This window comes from Scomber scombrus, chromosome 4 (genome assembly GCF_963691925.1).
Source record: "Scomber scombrus chromosome 4, fScoSco1.1, whole genome shotgun sequence".
Taxonomy (NCBI): domain Eukaryota; kingdom Metazoa; phylum Chordata; class Actinopteri; order Scombriformes; family Scombridae; genus Scomber; species Scomber scombrus.
Window position 1 is genome coordinate 27,151,781 of NC_084973.1, and position 21,324 is coordinate 27,173,104.

Below are 21,324 nucleotides of genomic sequence, written 5' to 3' on the forward strand. Positions count from 1 at the left end.
TTTGTCTTGGGTTAAAAGTGCTGAATACATTTGCATATAAACAACATATATTCCAGACCCAGTGACAGATCCAAAAATGCAACAGTGAACACAATAACATAATAGGATTGACATGGTTTCACAGTATTCAATTGCTTATTGGACATAGTTGAATATTTCATGTACCCCTAGGTAAACATCGACATGTTAAAGCACAAGGTAGAGAAGGAGAAAAAAACCCAATAGAATTACAATAAATAAGCTACATAAAAACATGCAAGAAAAACGTATTTAAAAAAATCCTGGAACATAAGTAATAATAACTAATAATAAATAGTAAGCGATAAATAGTAGATCAAAGTGATCTCAAGTTAAAAGGGATAATTCAACACTAGATTCTGAAAAATGTCTCTATTGTGATAGATGTGGGTAAATGTGGACAGTGGACTTACAAATACATTAAATCAAAGAGTGAATATTTAAATGTCTTTATATATTTTACCCTGTAAACCAGTGGTAAGCAAATAGTGGCCTGTAGGTCAAACCAAACCTTGCCCTCAAACAAAAATATTTGGCCCCATAATGAAAGCTGAAGTTTTCCCTTTTATAGATGACATCCAATATTTTACATGACTCCTCATACAGTATACAATCCCAATAAATATGAGCTTATACCTTATAAATATATCAAATGAATAACAGGTGAATAATGTATCAATCTGAGCAAAACAGATTTGTATCAAAAACAGTACTTTGAGGATGGAGTCTGGTTTGGATCTAGACAGGGGTCTCCCAGCTATTTATCCCCAGGACCCCAGTGCATTGGACTCTTTCTCAGTCAATACAGACAGAGGAAAGTTGTGTCCGTCCGTTTTTCATAAAAAATACTCATCTTTCAGGGCTTTTACAGAGGCACGTTTAAAATACACTTGGGATTTTGTGGGACTGCTGGATTCATGAGATCACAAGATCGTGCAAGAATCTTCATACAATGCTGAAAGGTCTGAACCACTGGTAGTTCAGACACAAGGGCAGAACTTGTATGACATGATGGATTCTTGTGCGATATCTTCATCTTACCTGCATATTATTATTTTTTTTTAACAAAGAATGTAGTATGCAACCATCAGTGTCATTTTTAGGCAAATATATGAAAGAATTCCATATTTATGATATAAAAAACACTTGAAAACATGTCATATTTGACTTGAGGATAACAGGAGGGTTAAACTTTCTCTTGGTTTCATTTTAATCAGCTGTTGTAAATTGTGATTTTATTTAAATTTAAAGGGATGGTTGGTTTATTGGATTATTTTTTTAACCCAACAGTTTTTTGAGTCTGGGATGTGTTTTTACTATACATGTACAACATTACCGGAGTAAGAAAAACTATTGGCCCATTGTTTAATGTAATTGCTGCTGTTAATTAACATATTGCGGCCTGTACAAAATCTGTCAGTTTTAAGATGGATTTGACAAAATGGTTTGGTGTTGAACTCTATCTAAAAATAAAAAGTCTGATGTTTTTTTTGTGTATTTGTGTTTGTCAGTTTACAAACAGAAAAAAAGAAATAGCATATTATGTAATTTCTATGAGACACATCCCAAAATTATTCAGTTTCAAGCTGATGAAATCAATCAGGAATTTCAAGGTTTTCAATATCATGTAGCTAAAGCTATTCTTTGTTTTGGATTTTTGTGCGGTTTGTTTCTAATGATACAAAACATTTATTCTTTCTTAAGATAACTTAAGTGTAGTCAGCAACAATAAAATCAATCCATTATCAGTTTAAACATTTTACAGAATAGGTATGATATTAAACTTCAGTTATTGTTTTCATAATTCAAATAAAATCCCTTGGCCAGTGCGCATGCGTGAGACGAAGCAGCCCAGAGAACGCAGAGGAGTGACTCATCTCAACACGGACGATCTTTGATTGAACAACCCGCCGCCAAAAACACCAACAATAAAACTTATATCACGATGTAAGTTTGATATTGATTAACAAAATCTTGATATTAATGTGTAATTCGTTCAATTTGTGCTTTAAATCTTTGATTATATTAAAATACGTGGTTGATTAAAACAGTTCAGTTAGCTTAGCAGAACAATCAGATTATTCAAACTGCTACAGGTTTTCATTGAAATAACCAGAAGATTAAATTAACCTGTGTGTTCGTTGCTCTTCTCATGTTTACAGGTGTGAAAATGACACTGAAATATTTCCTGCTGTCAGATGTAAAGCTCTGGATTATGTGTTTGAGGTGAGTTTATTGGATCATTCACTTTAAATCAGAATATCACTGAACACTAGCAATAATGTTGTCCTGTCTGTCAGGGGTTGAAAATAACTTGATAAGTACATTTACTCAAGTATTGTGTGAAATTACCATTTTGAGGTACTTTTACTTTACTTTATACTTTCACTCCTCTACATTTCAGAGGGAAATATTGTACTTTCTACTCCACTACATTTATTTGACAGCTTTAGTTACTTTTCAGATGAAGATTTGACACAATAGATAATATAACAAGTTTTTAAAATACAACATATTGTTAAAGATGAAACCATTGGTTTACAACCTTTTTGGCTTTTGACGTCTTACAAAAAGCAGTGTGTAATCGGGGTCACATTTCAGATGTCTGAGTTGTTAACTCTTATCTGTTGACCCTTTGGAGGTAGAAGGTAATCAATGTTTTACTTTTACTTGGATTGCAAGGCTTTACAAGTAATTTTCCTTATTAACTTCTCACATGGTTTCATTTCAATAAATATTCAAATGATTTTCAGCAAAAATCCAAGATTAGAGTAAAAAGTCCCAAAACTGAAAACAGATTTGTTTATCAGAACTTTTTCTTATTTCCTCTCCCATTAATCATCTCATGACCCCTCAGATTTACCTGATGACCCTGTGGAGGGGCCCCACCCCTAGGTTGGGAACCACAGGACTAAACTAGCCAACTGTATATAAAGTAGTGTAAATTAGCTCCACCTCCAGCAGCTACAACAGTAACATGCTGCTCCAACACTGATGCTTCAGTATTAATAATCTAATGATGTCATATATAATAATATATCAGTCAGAGGGACCAAACCACTATTTTTACTGTAATACTTTAACTACATCACTCATAATACTTATAGGGCCTGATTTACTAAGATCCCAAATAAAAGGTACTAAATTGCGTGCACAGTGCAAAAGATTGTAAATCATTTTCATTGTAAATGAACACAGGTGCAACAGGGTGGAGACAGCAGTATTTAAATGAGGGTTTTGTGTGTCTTTATGGAGAGTTTGGACGAGCAGAAAGCTGCAAGCGCAAAATGAAATGTGATCAGGTTCTAGTGGAAGAGGTTAACAAATATATTGAGTTATAACAAAAACAAATAATACCAGAAAAACCGACATATGGGAGAGTATTTGTGACAAAGTCAATGCTGTTAGTAAAACCAAAAATATTCCACTCCAAAATGATTAACACAGGTGGAAAAAATCCGTCCTGTGTGTATTCTGTCATTGTGCCTCCGTCTCCTCGTCTCCACAGTAACAGCAGTCATCTGTGCCCAGTGCGCAGCCGGTTAATACCTGCCCTTCAAAGCTATTATTTATAGACGCAATTACCGTCAGCAAAATTACCTTCAGGTTTGGTAAATCACAATGCGTGAGCTAAATAACATATTTGCAAATTCGCCCCATATTACATTTTCATTATGGCAAACGTACTAAATGGACAGTGCGTATCATCTTGCACATTTGAAAGAAGCCTCAGTGTGCCGAGTTAGTAGATCAACTTGCACATTTTTTGCGGGTGATGTCAAGTTTGCACACGTTTTAATACACGCAAACTTTTAGTAAATCAGGCCCTTATACTTTTACTGTAATACTTTAACTACATTTTGCTGCTAATACTTTTACTTTGGGAATAAAGGATCTGATTACTTCTTCTGCTTTCTTTTCTTTCTCTTTCAGACCACCACCAGTCTGAAGGTAATGATGAACCTGTTGGCGCTGCCAGCACCTTACCTCACGGGTACCAGTGACCTGTATCCTCACAGTGGCAGCCTGCCTGAGGTCACCTACAGGACGCCGTGGATCAGAGGTACACAGGTGGCCAAAGCGATGTCATATAAATATTATTCCACGTATTGAGCTCTGTTAAATGACACAGACGCTGGTTTTATGTGTGAAGGTAATGACAAGAGTCTGGATTACATTTCGGAAAATAAACACTCCTGAATACTTTGGATGGAAATTATGGACGTTGCCTTCAGCGTTTTCCAGCAAAGGAGATCAACTTTTAATTCCTCTTCTTTCTTTTTTTTCTTTTCCTAATTTTCTACTTTTCACACATCACAAAAACAAACCAAAAAAAAGAGTAAGAGTATGTATGTTAAATAAAATGGACACTAAAGCTTAGAATAATGATCTTCATTATAACTTAACCTTAGTGTTATTAGTCTATTCAATGTTTTGTAATCTCTCTTTGACGTCTTCAAATGTCGTTTTGTCCGACCAACAGTCCAAAAAATATTTTAAATCCAATGTAAGGTGATATACAAAGGGATAGGGGATATAAAATAAATAAAAGCTGCAAATTCTCACATTTATTGAACTTAGACCAGCAAATATTTATATGATTATTGTGACTTGATATCAGGGGGGACTTTGGTATTAACACCATGATAGTGCTTAAATTTATACTTTCGGTGTTAAAGGGTAAATTACATTTTTTTACAGCATCATCACAGTTGACACAATTTCTGAACGTGCCTTCTTCTCTGTGCCTGTTATATCTACTTTCTTGCTGCCAACACCACTTATGCTCACACTTGCTTGTAAGCATGTACACAATAAACCTTCACCACCTGTATAATTGCTTCAATCATACTGTATTTGATTCACATGATGTATGATTATGAACTTAAAATGTATACCTTTGTTAGGAAAGATAATCTCCACCTGCAGACTCTTCGTCAGCGGCTCTGTACTCGACGACTTGGGACGAAAAAAACAAGTTAATTCACCAGAGAGGTGTCGTCACTTTCACACACACCTTAAATTCTTCTCACTGTGCATCATTTTACCCCCATATGTTTCCACTCATCACTTCATTGTTCATTTACTTACTGTACGTACTTGATGATGGATCATCTTGATACTTTCCAGATTTAATGTCACTCTGAGTCACGTGAGAGACGAGATGGAGGTGATTCCCAGCTCTAATCCTGACTCACTGGATGATGTCGACCAGGATGAGTGGATTAATCTTTTAAAAGGCTCAAAGATCAGTGATCCGTGTCAGGAATCCTTTTTCAAGTTGTCGGCTGACCAGACGTGTCATGAAAGTGAAAATAAGAGCAAAGGTAAATCAGGAGTCTTGTCAGTCTCTGTAAAACATAAAAATCTGCATTTCGACAAACTGAATATTAAAAGGCTGATTTTTTTTTTTACTTTGGCATTTACTTTTTAAGATCTCCACCTCCCAGAAGAGATGATGGTTGTCAATTTCCTGCCACAATTTAAGAGACATCTGCCCACGCTGAAAACCAAACTGTCCAGACTGAGGACGTTTCCTGTGGCCGACCCTCTGCTGAGCTCGACAGGTGAAGTCATCTCCGAGGAAACAATATTCAGGTGAAAACTAGCTGCAAGACTTCATCCTGAAATGTGTTTCATAGTAACGTGATTCAAAGTGGTCGCCGTATGTTTAAAAATTGGCAAGATAATTTAGATACTGGGTTAATTGTGTCATTCATGTCCTGGTTTTTGTTATAATTATGTATTATATTAAAACTTATTGACCCTTTCAGACACTGTGCACCCTATGAAACGCCTCCTGATGTTTTCCCCAGTGACGTTCAAATGTGTGCAAACATTCACGAGGAATTTGTTAAAGACTCAGAAATGAAGGAAGAGGTAATTAAAAATAGACGAATGAATCTCAAATGATTTGTTCATCTATGAAATGACTTTAAAGTTGATCATTTCCCCCTCCCGTAGTCTCTGCTGTTACCTGATGTTGTGGATGCTCTCAAACTGGCCGCAGAAAACTTCACCACTTTTTCAAGCGTATGTGGTCGTGTGAATGTTGTTCCTGAACAGCTGGATGAGCAACGTACTGTCCTGGATTTGCTTCGTAAAGGTAAAGAGAAGATGAGGATGATTTTAGATTTAATTAAAATACACAACAGCGCAGAAAAAGTTAAATGATGAAGTCACATTTCCTTCACTTTCCCTTTCAGATGCACCAGTATCGATGGACATTGCCCAGTATGTTTTACCAGAGGAGCCCAGCAGAGGACGCAAGATGAACGGAGGCCTGATCGACACAGATTTACCAGGTACAGGATAAAGAGAGAAGACACAAAAAATACCATGATTAGATGTCTGTGAATAAAAAGGTTAAATTTAGAAACAGAAAACACATTTTATACAGGTTTCATCTCAAAATGTACTCGTCAGTAATCTACCAACAGCAGACACTTTCCTGTACTTCTGGTAGCTTCCTTGCTCCTGGATTTAAAGGACAGGTTCATTGTTTTTTAAGTCTGTCTTAAAAGAACAGTCAGGTGCTCATATGAACACTGAAAGAGGTTTTCCTCACTGTAATCATTCCTCCTGTTCATACTGGCTGTTAAAAGATCTTCAAATGTGCTTTCAATATAAGTTTCAATGTCCATTTGGGCTCCTGATTGTTGTTTTAAGACTTTAAAAACTGTGAACTAATCCTTTAAGCTTTATGTTCCTTTCAGGACGTTTGTTGCTTCCAACTGAAATGGAGCTGGACGTGACTTTGACTTCTGAGACCAGTCAGACTTTCATCTGTCTGTCGACTAAAGATCTACAGAGGGAAGATTCGTCTCTACTCAGCACTCTGTGAGTGATGTTATAATGTTACAGTGTAGAGTAACGTACCTGAGTGTATCTAGAGTTAAAAAGTGTTGAGATCTGCTCTGGTGTGTGATGTTAGTGTAGTTTTGTGACATACTGTGATCGTCATGTAGATGTTTGGTGTCAGAGAAAGCTCAAAAGGAGATGGAGACGGCACTTTGGATGGCAGAGAAGCATCCCACCTTCGTACTGGGCTTTCTGTTGGCAGGTAATATCAAGATTTAGCTTTAAAATTTGACATTTAAAGAAGCGTTCCACCCTGAAAATGGGTTTCTCAGATTGAGTTTGGAGGCTCCAAATGTTTTAATAAAAAGTCTGATAAGAGCATTTACCAGGCAGGGAGGGTCTGACCAGGGACTTAAAGTCACGATATCTGGCATCAGTTTTGACAGCTTGACTCTTGTTAATCCCCCTAACATTATGGTGTGCCTCTTTAAGGAGTAGGTAGTCATTAATTATTACAAAGGCACATGTATGCATATTAGCACATCAATTATGATATTCACTCGTAGCTTACTTTAGATTTTTGTTTAAGAATTTAGTCTGATGATACAATAATTATCACTTCATTGCAAATTTTGTCAAACATAAAAATTTGTGTTCATTATAGTTTTAAAAGTGCAGACGTGTTTGGTTTGAGAGTCTCAGTGTTAAATCAACTTCTTGTTCAGCCAGTTTTATATCTTATTAAAAAAATTGAATTTGTGTTTTTTGACAGAACCTCAAACATACGAACCAACTGCTGATTTCCAGCCTCTGTCTGAAGCCTTGAAATTATTACACGAGCAAAGTTTTGTGAGTGTTGGTGACGAACTGCAGCCCCAGATGGAGGCGGGAGTCCTGCAGGTGTGTACGAGCAGCTGCTGTGAGTTCACAGAGAGCCTGAGCTCCGAGTTTCTGTCTACTGAGGAGGACGAGAGGGAGGAGGAAGATTTCACCAAACTGTCACCTGAACATTTGGAGTGTAAGTTTAGTCTGATGTTTTGTCAATGAATCAGTTTCATAAAATAATGAAGTCAAAGTCGTTTTTATAAGCACACATTGATTGTTGCTTTAAAGCATTTGTTCAAACTCTTAGAGGATTGTTTTAGCATATTTTTACTTCTGGTCTCAGTCGCCGTCAGATCGATCCAGATGAGTCCCACGAACAGAACTCACCTGAACTCACCTCATCAGAAGAAGTCTGAAGCTGTTGCAGCCTTTCTCCAAAAAGAAACCATCACAGATTCATCTCAGAACAGCCTCCCGACTCACGCTGTCAACACAAATAAAGAAGTCAAACCTGCAGTGTTAATGTTTCCAAAACCTGAAACCACCACAAAGACCAAACATGGCGTCACAGACAAGATGTTTTCAGAGGTTGTATCCATCTCATCTGCTCGTAAGAACGACACCAGTTACACAGGTAGAGAAGTCTGTGAGAGCCAATCACAGCTGAGCGACGTCCCCTCCAGACCGAACATCAGAGACGATCACAGAGGCGTCCTGGTCTCCAGACGTCCACCAGAGAAGGACCTGGACCCTCTGTCCACCTTCATGATGCTGAGGTCCCAGCAGAGGTCCCCTCAGAGCTGCGTCAACACTGCAGGTACACTGTGCTGCTGCTGTGAGCCTCATCTGGTACAAATGAAAGCTGATTTTTGTCTTATATTTATACTTTAAACAATTTTTAAATACATTTTCTGTTTTCATGCTGCAGGAAATTACAGCTTTGTGGTTTAATAGAAGCTACAAATAAGCATTACCTGGGTATTATATTGACATACATTTAATACTCTTGACCTTTATAGTAATACTCTTGTTCTCAGGTCTCACAGTGTAAGATTTTCATTAGGATTTTGGTTTTTAAATTATTATTAAGTCAAAAAATATATTTATCCATATAATTAAACTGTAGGATGAGCTTTTCTTTGAACCTGGCTCCATCTTGTGGTCACATGAAGAATGACGCTGATATAATTATCAACATGAACTAACCATCGAACACTGCAGGTGTTTCATTATTCTTCAAACAAAAATAATTGAGATGAGATATAATCACATAAAGTCCCACAAAAATAGCTTTCATTTTATTTTAAGTTCTGCTCATGATTCCAATGAAAAAAAAAGATTAAATCTCTAAATGGCTTCATTAAAAAGACATTTAAAAAAAAAATCTGCACAAGAAAACCCCCAAATTCAAACATTTGTGTTGTAGTTACTGAAACAAATAATTCATCAATTAGTTAATTGACAGGACAGATCAATCGTTTTTAAGCTCAATTAATCATTAAAGTCATTTATCAAGCATAAATTCCCCAAATTTGGTGGTTCCAGGTTCTTCCATTTTAAAATTAGATTTTCTTTCTTTGTCGTACTTTATGGTAAATTTAATATTTTTGGGTTTCGGTTTGTTTGTCGGGCAAAACAAGATATAGGACAGTTTAACTTTGTGCTCTAAGATATGATGTGATTATCACTCGTCATTGTTTTTGGAAGTTTTATAGACTAATCGATTAATACCCATAATACATTTTCTGTTTTCAGCTTATCAGGATAAACCCCTTTGAGATGATGTGTGATCAGACAAAGCATGCAATTTGGTGAATTCACCACAAGCATTTTTATTTTTACTATTTTCTGTTTTTTTATAGACTACATGATCAATTCAAAATTAAAATAATTGTTAGCTGTAGCCTATTTTTAAACATCACCCACATCATGAGGTTTTAAAACTTCATGTTACATTCTGTAACTTCACACTTTTATTTTTCAGCACCAAAGGTGGACGAACAACCTCCACAGTCGGAGCTGCGGCCTCCTGCAGACCAGATTAAAAAACTAGACAGGACACCAAACTTGATGAATGCTGCTGTGTCAGGAAACGCTACCAGAGAGCAGAAAGCAGCCGGTCAGCCGACGGGTCGGCTCATCAGTCCTGTCATCAGTCCGTCCGTCACTCAGGACAGAAAGGAGAACAGAGTCCTGCAGGTCCAAGCTACTGGTACGATTAATTCTCAACACCTCCAGTTCAGAGACACACTCATATACATAGATAGTTTAGTTTAGTTTAGTGCTCGGGCCCTAATTATAAGAGAAGAAGAAAGAAAGAAATGCAGCAATCAAGCACTTTTTGCAGCACTCAACATAACTTAATTAGAGAACCAACAACATAAAAACACATTAGTTAACTTAAAGCTTATTCAGTTATTCTTTCAAAGTACTTTCACCTCTGATGTACATTTTGCTGTTAATACTAGAATAAACGTAACTTAAATTAAAATGGAAGTATTTCTCCATTAAGCAAGGCAACAAATTTCAACAACGAGGCAATTCAAAGTGGTTTATATAAAACATGAAATGCATCAAGAGAGGCTATAAAAGCAACACAAGACATTTAAATATAAAGTCTTAAATTGGAAATAAAATTATTAGCTAAAATAGAGTAATTAGTCTGCCAAGTATATTATGGCACAACTACTTGAGTGTTTTCTTACCACTGACCAAACTAAATTGTACATTTATGGAGAATAGAGTAGATAAGAATCATCAAATGATGCTGGAAGTTTGTATTTTAAGTGTTCTTGCTGGTCCTGCTTTACAGCCAGCCAGCAGCGTGCCTACTGTGAGCTGCTGGCCTTCGCTGAGCCCCGTCTGTCCTCTGCCAAACAGCTGTGGCTCAACTTCCCAGCGTGGGGAGACTTCAGCAGTCTGACCTCGGACCAAACACACTTCCTGCTCAAACAGCAGGAGAGGGCGCTCTGCAGGACCACCGCTCAGAGCGCAGAGCTCATCAGAGGTACGACATGTCATTTTATGATGCATAAGCACATTATTAGATTTTAAAAGCTTCCCACTGTATACTGGACAATGCATCTATTAATCCATCAAGTCTGTGTGTGAAAGAAGTCAAAGTCCGCTGCTGACTTTGTGTTTCATGCAGATCAGGAACTACTTTTCAACCAGGTGGCTCTGATCCATGTGCTGGTGACATTGAAGGACCTGCTGCTGAAGTGTGACCTCGGCACTGCTGTGGGTCGGTAACGACACGCTGCAGTTTGACTTAAACATACAGTCGTTTTCACCACAAGCAGCGTTACTCACACCCTTCTCTTTACGCCCTAAGAGTACCTGACGAAGGCGGCCGAGGCGTGCGCAGAGCAGAGTCTGGAGCATCTTGTGAAGAGGCTGCAGATCATCCTGTACCTCAGTCACAGGGACCAGGAGTCGTCCCCCAAACTGCTGGAGCTGCATCAGCTGCTGGCCGCATGGCTGCAGGGCAGGAAGGGACAAAACAACACGGACAAAGTGAGCATCCACAACAAGAGCAGAACTACTTTAACCCTTTACATACTGTTCATATTCTGACTCATAATAAGTTCTACACCAATTCACATTCATAAATTCCCCTTAATGTTTGATTAACCCTTAATGAAGCTGTCAGAGACACGTTTATAGTCCAGGAGAACATTTTATAGAATATAAAGAAACAAACATGTTTGAATAGTAATTTTTTTTTAAAATGTTGTACCTTTGTATATACAAATATTTCTATCAGCTGCACAAAAATGTTAAAAAATTAAGCTTTTTATTTCCATTTTTATATACTGTGAGTCACATTAGGAAAAGTGCAGCTAAAAGAAATGTGTATATGGTGTTTTTAAATGTAAAAATGGGTCAAATTTGACCCTAAACTGCATGTAAGGGTTACATTTGTGTTTATTTGACTTGCAATTCATATAAAATCTGCTCTTTTATCTCTCGTTTACATTGTAAACAGAAGTCCTGATGACTAAATGTTAATGAATGATAATTGATTCTTCTTTTTTGTAGATTCTTGTCATAATATCAGTCGACTCTGACGACAGCAGATCAACAATCATCACAGATTTGAACCAACTGACTGGTGAGCAACTTGTGATCTTTATCAGACATGTCAATTCAATTCAATGCCTTTACTGTCATTACACAGCAGTACAACAACATTATGTGTCCCCAGTGGCTAATAACACACACAAAAACAAGAAAGCATCAGACAATATACATAAAACAACACACAATGAGACACATGAAGATAGATGCAGTAACAAGTAAAAGCAGTAGTTGCAGACTTAATTGCACATGATGGCACATTCCAGATGTCACTGATAAACTAAATATATATTTTTTCAGTGTGGATGAAAAAAAGCACTTCTAATAAATTAAACTGATCACAGGCCAAAACATCATCTATAATATTCAGTGGTTTGTGTAAGTGTCATAAAGTTAAGTGTAGTTGTGGCTTTTTTTTTCATTTTTTGGGTGCAGATGTAACAGCTGTTTGTCCCATGGAGGATAATAACAAACTGAATGGTGCCAGTGTGGTCAGCAGGTGGGTTTGTAGTGTCCACTTCATGAAAAATACAAAGCTGCTTATGAGTGTTTTGTGTTTAATGAAGGTTTCACTGGAAGCAACGCTATTTCACATAATGGGGCTGCAACTAATCATTATTTTCATTTTTAATTACTCTTACTGTTAATCTTTTAGTCTATACAACATTAGAAAACCATTAAAAAATGATCGCAATATCCTAGAATTACCGGATACTTTGTCCGATTAACAGTCAGAAACTGAAAAGAGAAAGAAAAGCAGCAAAATACTCAAATTTAAGAGGAATTTTTGCTTAAAATATGACTTAAATGAGTAATCGAATATTAAAATACTGTAGTTGCGATTAACTTTCTATCAGTGGACTAACAAGTGAATCGATGCAGCTTGAACTTATTTCATTATATTCCATATGGACATCTAGATAAAGTATAATAAAAAAGTGTTAAGTAAAAAACAATACCCTCATCAGGCAGAAACATCTGTTTTTTCCCAGCTGGGAATTTCATCAGGGAGTACATGAACTGTATGAGAGAGTTCCCGGGGTGGATGGTTATTGTTTTAGGAAATATTTTGAGCTGCTACTGTATGTCGAACAAAGTGTTATTTTCACACTCCCATCCTGTTCCACCAGTGTGCGTGACAGTGTGTGCGCGCTGGTGTACGAGAAGCATATAGGCCCCGACTTCCCCTGGAACAGTTTCTCCCTGGTGGTGGAGTACGACCATCCAGGCCAGTCTCCGTGGGCCGCAATCTGCAGGGAGAGGAGCATCAGTCACCTCACCTTCAACACAATCCTCCATGACGGTGCTCAGCAAATACATGCTGTGTTCAGACTGCGTTCACTTGGTAGTAATTTGTATGTAATTATGTTCTTTTTTTCCATAAAGAGAAGAAAAAAGCCTCTTGGTGCCTGGAGGACAACGTGCCGTACGTATTGGTTGTGACTGAGGGGCTCCTCAACTGTCCGGTGCTGCTGCAGACGCTGGAGTCAGTGTAAGGTTTCCCATCCATGAAGACACGTCTCATTACTTCTTCTTATCCAGCTAGTAAAAATGTCTGGGTTGACATTAATTAGATACTGCAGACACTGCACTGTGCTCCCAGTAGACCTCATGTAAGAGCCACTCATATTAAACAGACTTTAAGAGGCCAATTTGGGCCATTCATTAACTTTTTCACAGTAAGAATTTTTCTCCTAGATACGTATGGAATTTGCAAGTGTTTCAGAACCTCCTGAGCAGATTGGTCTGTCTCTTTTTTTTAATAATACCTCTACTTCACGTAAGCCTTTAACTCGAATCTACTAAATTTACTTTTTACTATTTTTTCTATTATATTTATTCAAAAATCCACAGTCTGTCCACAGAGTCATTTAAAAAGTTGATCTGAAGCTTATATGAGTCTTCAGCAGTCTGAATTAGTCATATCAAGTGGATATCTGACACATTTACAGTCTGTTTAGCATCAAATTCCCTCTTTGTGTTTCCCTGTGGTAAAAGTATAGTAACAAAAAGAGGGACTTTGACACCAAAAAGACTGTAATGTTGAAACATATCTACTTAATTTGACTAATTTGGATGACTGAAGCATCATATTAGCTTTAGATAAACTTTTAAATATATTTTTGCACAGGATAAGGATTTAGTCCTCCATCACCTACATCATAAGTGCATTATGAAGGGATCTTCTAATGTTCAGTATGAACAGGAGGAATGATTACAGCAAGAAAAACATGTTTCAGTGTTCATTTGATTGTTGTTAGGGTTACACCAGTGAACTGTGAATTATGAACCCATCCTTCAAGGCTCCCAAAGTGTGCCAAGAATACTTTCCTCACACCATCAGCCTGGACTGTTGACACGAGGCACAATGTTAATGTTTGTTCTCCAAAGTAAAGTTTCATGTTTTCATCCAACCTCCACTTTAGATCTTTGAAAAGTACTTTAAAAAATAAAAATAAAATAAAAAATAAAAAAAATATATAGATATTAAATATGCAGCGTGGCTCACTTTGGATAAAATATCCTCCAAAAGAGTAAATGTACTTAAGCTATTTAATGACTAAGTAAGATTTTTACTACTTACTACTTCTGCCTGGTTTTGGCTGTATGTTACTCTTGATTAGAAAGATTTATTCCATGTGTGCTGTGTCTCAGGTTTAATATAACCGTGCTGGAGAGAAGTCACTGTCCGTCCCTCCAGATGCTCGGCGGGACTCATCACTACGCTGTGATCACGGTGGATGAAAGCACCGCTATCGTCGTTCAGGTAGCGGGGACAGAAATACCTGCTGCAACACACACACACACACACACACACACACACACACACACACACACACACACACACACACACACACACACACACACACACACACACACACACACACACACACAAATCAAGACATAAATCAAACAAGACAAGACAGAACGTAATACAAAATATGAATTCACACGGTTGACAATATGGTGATATACATGAGAATTGAGAATATTCAAAGGTAGCAGCAAAAAAATGAAAGGTTTAAAGTTTGAGATTAAGTGTAAATTTGAACTGTAGCTCCTGCTTTGATGTGATGTGTGTGTGTGTGTGTGTGTGTAGAAGAGTAGTGGGGGCGAGTCATTTGAGTTGAAGAACCGAGAGGGGGTAGAAATAACAATTATGAAGGGCTAAAACATAAATATTAATAGTAAGAAACTATAAAAATGTAAATTTTTTAGTCCTATCAAGTGAAAAAAATATTTTTAGCTTACAAACGAAAAAGAACATTTGGATATGTGGGAGAAGATCTGAGAGGTTGGGTTTTAAATGGAGAGGTGAGCAGCAGCGTCCTGGGTCCAACACACAAATGATGATAATAAAATCTGCTCTGATATTCAGTGTTTTTTCCAGGTTTGAAAAAAAAGATACTAAAGAATAAATTATAAATAAATCAGCTCTGAAGCTTTAATCCCTCCCTACTGAGCTTCTTTGTTATTGCATTAAAAAATCCAACCTGACAAATATAAGTTACACTTGATGTATCATCAGTAACTCTGTCTGTGTGTGTGTGTGTGTGTGTGTGTGTGTGTGTGTGTGGGTGCGTCTATCTGTGTGTGTGTGTGTGTGTGTGTGTGTGTGTGTGTGTGTGTGTGTGTGTGTGTGTGTGTGTAGGAGCAGGATGAACTGTGTGCGGAGCGGGCGAGTGAAGGAGTGGTGATGAGGCTGACTGCTCTGTCTCTGCAGTACAGCTGCTGCTGGATCATCCTGCACTGCCCAGGCAGCCAGGGGGGAGGGTCAGTGTCCGCACACACACACGCACACACACACACACACACACACACACACACACACACACACACACACACACACACACACACCTTGTTCACAAAGTCTCACCATCACTGTTGCTGTGTATGTGACTGCAGATTTTCCGGCGAAGCTTTCAGCAACTTGGTGTTGGTTTATTCGTCTCTGGTGCTGCTCGGCATGAAGTCGGAGGATCTAGATGTGAAGGTAGAACACATACATGATCACTTTTTCAGTCATTAACATTTTTTATACTACACGTCCTGCAAAGTCAGAAAATACCACAATTTGAAAGTCTTATTCCATCATTAAACAGTCTTTTTTTTAAATAGACAAACATTTGACTTGCTATAAATCTGTGTTCAACCACATTGAATGGAGATCTAGTGATGAGTCATTTTAAATGTAAGAATATGATGTAATATTATGGTGGTGAGCAAAATAATTTTTAAAAAACGAACTATTTCACCCTGTCTGTCAGGTGCTGATTGTGTCGGAGGTGTCGGAAATCGCCAAATGGATCAGTCAGATCTGCTTCCTCTGCCTGATGTCCAATGACAGGGATCTTCTCAGCTTCCTGGACAGAGACTGGCTGGCTGTGACGCCCTCACAGGTGACCATCACATCACAAAATCAGAGCAGGAGAAGGTTGACGCCATGAATGCTGGACTATAGCTATGTTTAGGTCCAGAATTTGGTTTATAAGGTTTATCTTTGGTTTATTAACAGTATTAATGCTTCATATCATTTCAAGCCTGAACCCTAAAAACTGTGTGTAGTGTTCATTTTCCTGCTCCACTATGTGTGTTTGTGTGTGTTTATGTAGTTTATCTTGTCTTTTAGGAGGAACAGTCTCTGCTGCAGTTCCCGTGTATTAACCCTCTGGTTTGTCAGCTAATGCTGAAGAGAGCGGCCTCCTTCCAGTGGCTCCTGGGGGCCTCTCTGTCTCAGCTGAAGGAGCTGCTCCCTGAGGTGCCACATAAAGTCCTAAAGGTAATATTAAGTTTATTGCTCCCCTTAAAAGGGAACAGTTCCACATTTTTTGGAAATCCACTTATTCATTTTCTTGCCAAGAGTCAACTGAGAAGATCATTACGGCTCTAATATCTGAAATGTATAAGAAATATTACAGTTTTTTAGCCGAGAGCAGTAACTTCCTGGAGTTTCTGCTGGCTGTGTAACAGTGAGTATGTTTATATGCATGTTAGGATCCAGGCTTTGAGTCTTATCCTGGTTTAGATCATATTAAGGATTTGGTGTTAACACGAATATGAGAAACCTATTTATTCATAGCCTTGTAAACATGATTCTAACAGTTTCCAGGTTTGTTTAACTTTTGGGTGCAGGTGTGAACATCCCAGCTTCTTACTTTCCTTCAACAGTTCAAAATTAACACATTTAAGTTTGTGACCTTCTGGATTTAACTTCTCCACCTGATCACTGCTAATAGAAACCAAGAAAGAAAAGTCAATGATCAGGCTTTCCCTTTATTTCACTGTGTTCAATGTTATCATTGAAAAAACTACTTATGTAACCTGAGCTGATGGCAGAGAATAACAGAAACCTGAGTCATAACTGAGATAGCGTGATATGATACATGTGGGCATGAAAACACACTCAGTTATAACAGAAGGTTGAAAGAAAAAAACCTCTATAAAAGCACAACATCTAATTTTTACAGTTTGTTAGTTACTTATTTTAATTGATTGATTATTTTTACCTTCAGATAGTCAGGCTACAGGACCTTCATGAGAGAGGTGTATGTCGATCCTCATATATCCCAAAATGTTGAACTATTCCTTTCCACTTTTTCTGACGGTGGCTCTTAAGAAGTGCCACCGCCAGAGTTAAGACACTGGATATTTTTTGTAGCTACTGATCTTTCAATAAAGAATTAAATATCATTAAATCAAAAAATACATTTTGTAATTGTATGTAAACCTACAACAACAGAGAACATGTATACTTGATTTTTGTCCTGAGAGTGAATCAGACTCAAAGTGAAAAAATACTTCAAAATCAAAGTAAAATATTGTCAGAGTCAGTTCAGCCTTTGACCCTCTCTCCTCCTCTTCCTGGTCTCAGCTGTTCAGTGACACCACCTCTCTGTACACGCTGACCGCACATCCAGACCGGCCCGACTCTCAGACTGTGATCAATGAAACGAACCATCAAACCAGTCCACCTAACAGCCCGTGGACCAAAACACCTGTCCCTGATCCACATCCACAACTCCCCATCAACCTGGATCCAGAACCAGAACCATTCTCTAGCAACTACAGCACCAGCTTCCTGTTCGGAGCTGAGAGCGCAGATCCAGACTCGACAGAGCAAGAGGGAAACACCGATTTCAGACTAGATCTGGGTTGCTCCTTCGGTACCCCGGATCTCCAGAGGAGCTGGACCAGCAGCGATCTGTGGAAGGAGGACGACAGAAGCAGGGACAAGGTGACGTTTTCTGGTTGGAGGGGCAGATCCGGAGCAGTGGGGCGAGTTGTTGGGAGAGTAGACGATGAGTGGGCGCACAGAGTTCCACCAAACCTCAACGAATACACAAACTACCTACAAACCGCTCCCGACAGTCCCCTAAAACTGGAATCCACCTTCAGTTACAGCCCCGTACTGCAGCAGCCAGCCAACACCCAAACATCCACCTTCTCCGCAGGCGACGGCGACCTCGGGCTGAGCCTTCCCGCAGAAGTCACGCTGTGGGGTCGAGGTCAAAGCGGCCAAGACTTCCCCTCTAATCTCGGGGGGATTTCGAGACTCCCGGCGAACTACGGCTCCAAATGTTGGATCGGACACGAGAGGAAGAGGAACGGAGAGGCTGCTGGATTGGTTGGCACAGGTGAGCGGTGTTGGCCATGTGTGTTGTTTAATTTAAGTGTATTAAACAGATTCAAACGTTCTCTTGTGCTTGTTTTGCAGCGCTGACGCCACCGAAGATGGGGAGGTTAAGTTACGAGAAGGTGCCTGGCCGAAGCGACGGACAGACGAGGCTGAAATTATTTTAGGCGTGACTTTTGATATTACTGTCGAGTTTAATTCAAGTGATCGATTGCAGAATTCATGTTTAGATTCAGAAGATAACGTTTATCTTGTTTGTTTAAATGCAAAAGTTTTACTAGCAAGCATTTTTCTAATTAACTTGTAAATGTTAAGACACAATTGTATTTTTAATGACCAAGTGTCTATTCTCGAGTCATTAAAAAAAATATAAAATGCAGTTTTTTTTCTTACAAAACAATTAGAGTTCCTTATTTTCTGTCTGTTGCTCAATTATAAAATACTCATTTTAGTTTTTAATATGGTGCTATTTATACATATTTTAAGCTTTATTCAGCTGCTGTATTTTACAACACAAAAGCAGTGTTGCTGATTTGATGCATTAAATCACTTCTTACATACTATAATATTTTATTTTTCCGGTTCAGCTGTCTTGCACCCTTTTTAAATTATATTTCATTAAGTGACCTAAAAATTACTTATAAAAAAACATAATAAAATGCATCTAAATTGTGCACATTTTGCTTTTCCTTTAAAAAAAAATCTGATTCTAATTGTGAGTTGTGTTGTTGTTGTTTGGGAAGTGGGAGCGAGGGTCTTTCCCAGCTAAACTGATAAAGTCTCTCATTTTAACAGCTCCAATGGCGGGGGCTATTTCTTTTTTTTCTTTTTTTTTCTCCCTTCATTTAGTGAAGCAATCCCCTTATCGTCGTCTCTCAGCATGTGGAGAGAGTGCTTATCTTCACGAGCCAGCAGAGTGAAGCCAGCTCCCTCAGGAATGATCCCCAGACAAAGACGACCCCCGGGGACATCGACTCCAAGCCTCCCTGCCTCCCTGCCTCCGGACAGCCGTATCCAACACTGGCTGGCCACCATCAATAACCCGTCGGCTTTTTCTTTTAAATGCATCCCTCTCTCTATCTCTCTCTCTCGGTCTCTCTCTGTCTCTGTCTCTCCGGCCTCTGTTTCTAACAAGCGCCGGACAAACAAAAGAGAGACAAAATGTTTTGTTTTTTAATGGTTCAGGAACAAAAGCGGTGGGCAGGACGGTCCCCATGTGAAGCGAAGGTAAACAGCAGAGTAATGGTGCAGTAATTGCCCCCCCCCCCACAATACTTTAACCCTGGACTGAATGGGACAGGAGAGATATTGTGGGAATTAGCAGGCTGTTTAAACCCCAAGCCATCCTTTAGATTTGGATCGTACTCTGGCTACAGCCGTAAAGGTCACGCTGCTGTTATCTTTAATCACAGGCGGCAGTTAACCGTGTCACCTGTGTCTTTCCTCTCCTCTGTAAATAAAAACCCAGAGCCAGCCGAGGGCGGTTTCCTGTGACCCTGTAGCATCTTTTTGGGGTTACTAAATAGAGGAGACGGACAAATGATGTGTCCCAGAAGAAAATCAAACATAGCAGAGTGTATTTCACAAAGAAAAATAGAAAATAAAACATGAGATGACGTGACGTCCAGTTATCTGACACAGTGCTCAAAATGAATCATTTATACACCCCAAAACCACCTGTACACACTGCAGTAATTAGCCGATTAATCTATTAGTGGAGCAACAGAAGAAAAAACAACAGCTATTTGGATAATTAAGTCAAGCAAAAATGCCAAACATTCGCTGGTTAAAGCTCTAAAATGTGACAATTTGTTACTTTTCTTGATTTTACATAAATATAAATGTAATATTTTGGGATTTTGGACTGTAGGTCAGACATTTAGAGAAATTAATTCCAGGATGTCTTGATGGATTAATGGTAAATATGTTTTAGGATTATTTTTATTTTATTTTAGATTAGTCAGTAATAAAAATAATTATGGCCCAATAAGCAGTAATTAAGCAGTTTATCGCCCCAAATAAAAGCAAGAGACTAAATTTCAATATTATGATTATTATTATTAAGCTCACTGTTTAAGACAAACGTTTCATAACTACAAAGTCCATGGTTTGATTCCTGCAGTGGGTATTTGTTGCATGTTGTTCCCCATCGTTCCCCATCATAAAAATGCCCCAAAAATAATTTTAAAAAAACATTTTGAAGTAATTAGTATATCTGATCCAGACACGAAATGATTCATTTGGAATTTAATAATGAATATGTCTGCCAATTTATACTATAAAATATCAATCTCTTGGTTTTGTTCTGTATTTTCATGTCTATTGTTCATTCTCTCAAATTAATATTAATATAATTCATAGATTTAATTCAATATCTCGCCAAGCTTGATTGAATCTGCAGGTTATTTATACATTAAATAATTTATAAGTAGTGACAGTGAGGCCCACATACAAGAGATGCAGCTTTAAGGGAACTATTAATAGAACAATAAATCATGTTTATTAGGAATAGTTACTTGAAAAAGTAACGGGGAAAGACGAGAGATCCATTCCCTCTTTAGCTTTTCTGTATTAGCTCATAAAACCTGGTCCATGACAGCTACGCTCGGGCCGCGGTGCATTACAAGGGACAATTGTTGTTATGCCTGAGTAGGAAAGAATCCAGACATTCAGACGTAATTTCACTACAAATTATTCTGCTTTAAAGTCCCACTCCACTCAGAAATGTGTTTTCTTTTTGCTCCTACAGTTGAATGTCAGAGCTTCACTGTGGGCCTACGAGCATGATATCTTGGTCCAGTATTCAATTTACACTTCTGTGATGTGGAAACTTGAAGCCTCCAGCACACAAACACAGACTGGACAGTAGATGTTTCCTACTTCACTGTAAAGTATTTAACTTATGTCATTTTTAATGAGGGAAGGAGGGCGAGAGACCATATCAGACATCTTAAAACATGTCTGGA

The 21,324-nt window shown here is 38.2% G+C and overlaps 1 protein-coding gene across 1 annotated transcript; it reads left to right on the top strand.

Moving 5' to 3' along the window:
- The first annotated feature begins 970 nt into the window (after window positions 1-970).
- LOC133979405 (protein shortage in chiasmata 1 ortholog) lies at window positions 971-18,525 on the top strand. Its single transcript, XM_062417916.1, is given in 28 exon segments — window positions 971-993; window positions 2,181-2,244; window positions 3,952-4,081; window positions 4,926-5,013; window positions 5,149-5,345; window positions 5,454-5,616; window positions 5,793-5,898; window positions 5,983-6,118; window positions 6,225-6,323; window positions 6,735-6,858; window positions 6,987-7,081; window positions 7,592-7,837; window positions 7,988-8,461; window positions 9,629-9,856; window positions 10,457-10,651; window positions 10,796-10,888; window positions 10,979-11,160; window positions 11,686-11,758; window positions 12,160-12,223; window positions 12,855-13,027; window positions 13,111-13,216; window positions 14,380-14,491; window positions 15,377-15,498; window positions 15,631-15,718; window positions 15,993-16,190; window positions 16,355-16,504; window positions 17,597-18,359; window positions 18,440-18,525. Coding segments are annotated over 28 exon segments (4,578 nt in total).
- The last annotated feature ends 2,799 nt before the right edge of the window (window positions 18,526-21,324 follow it).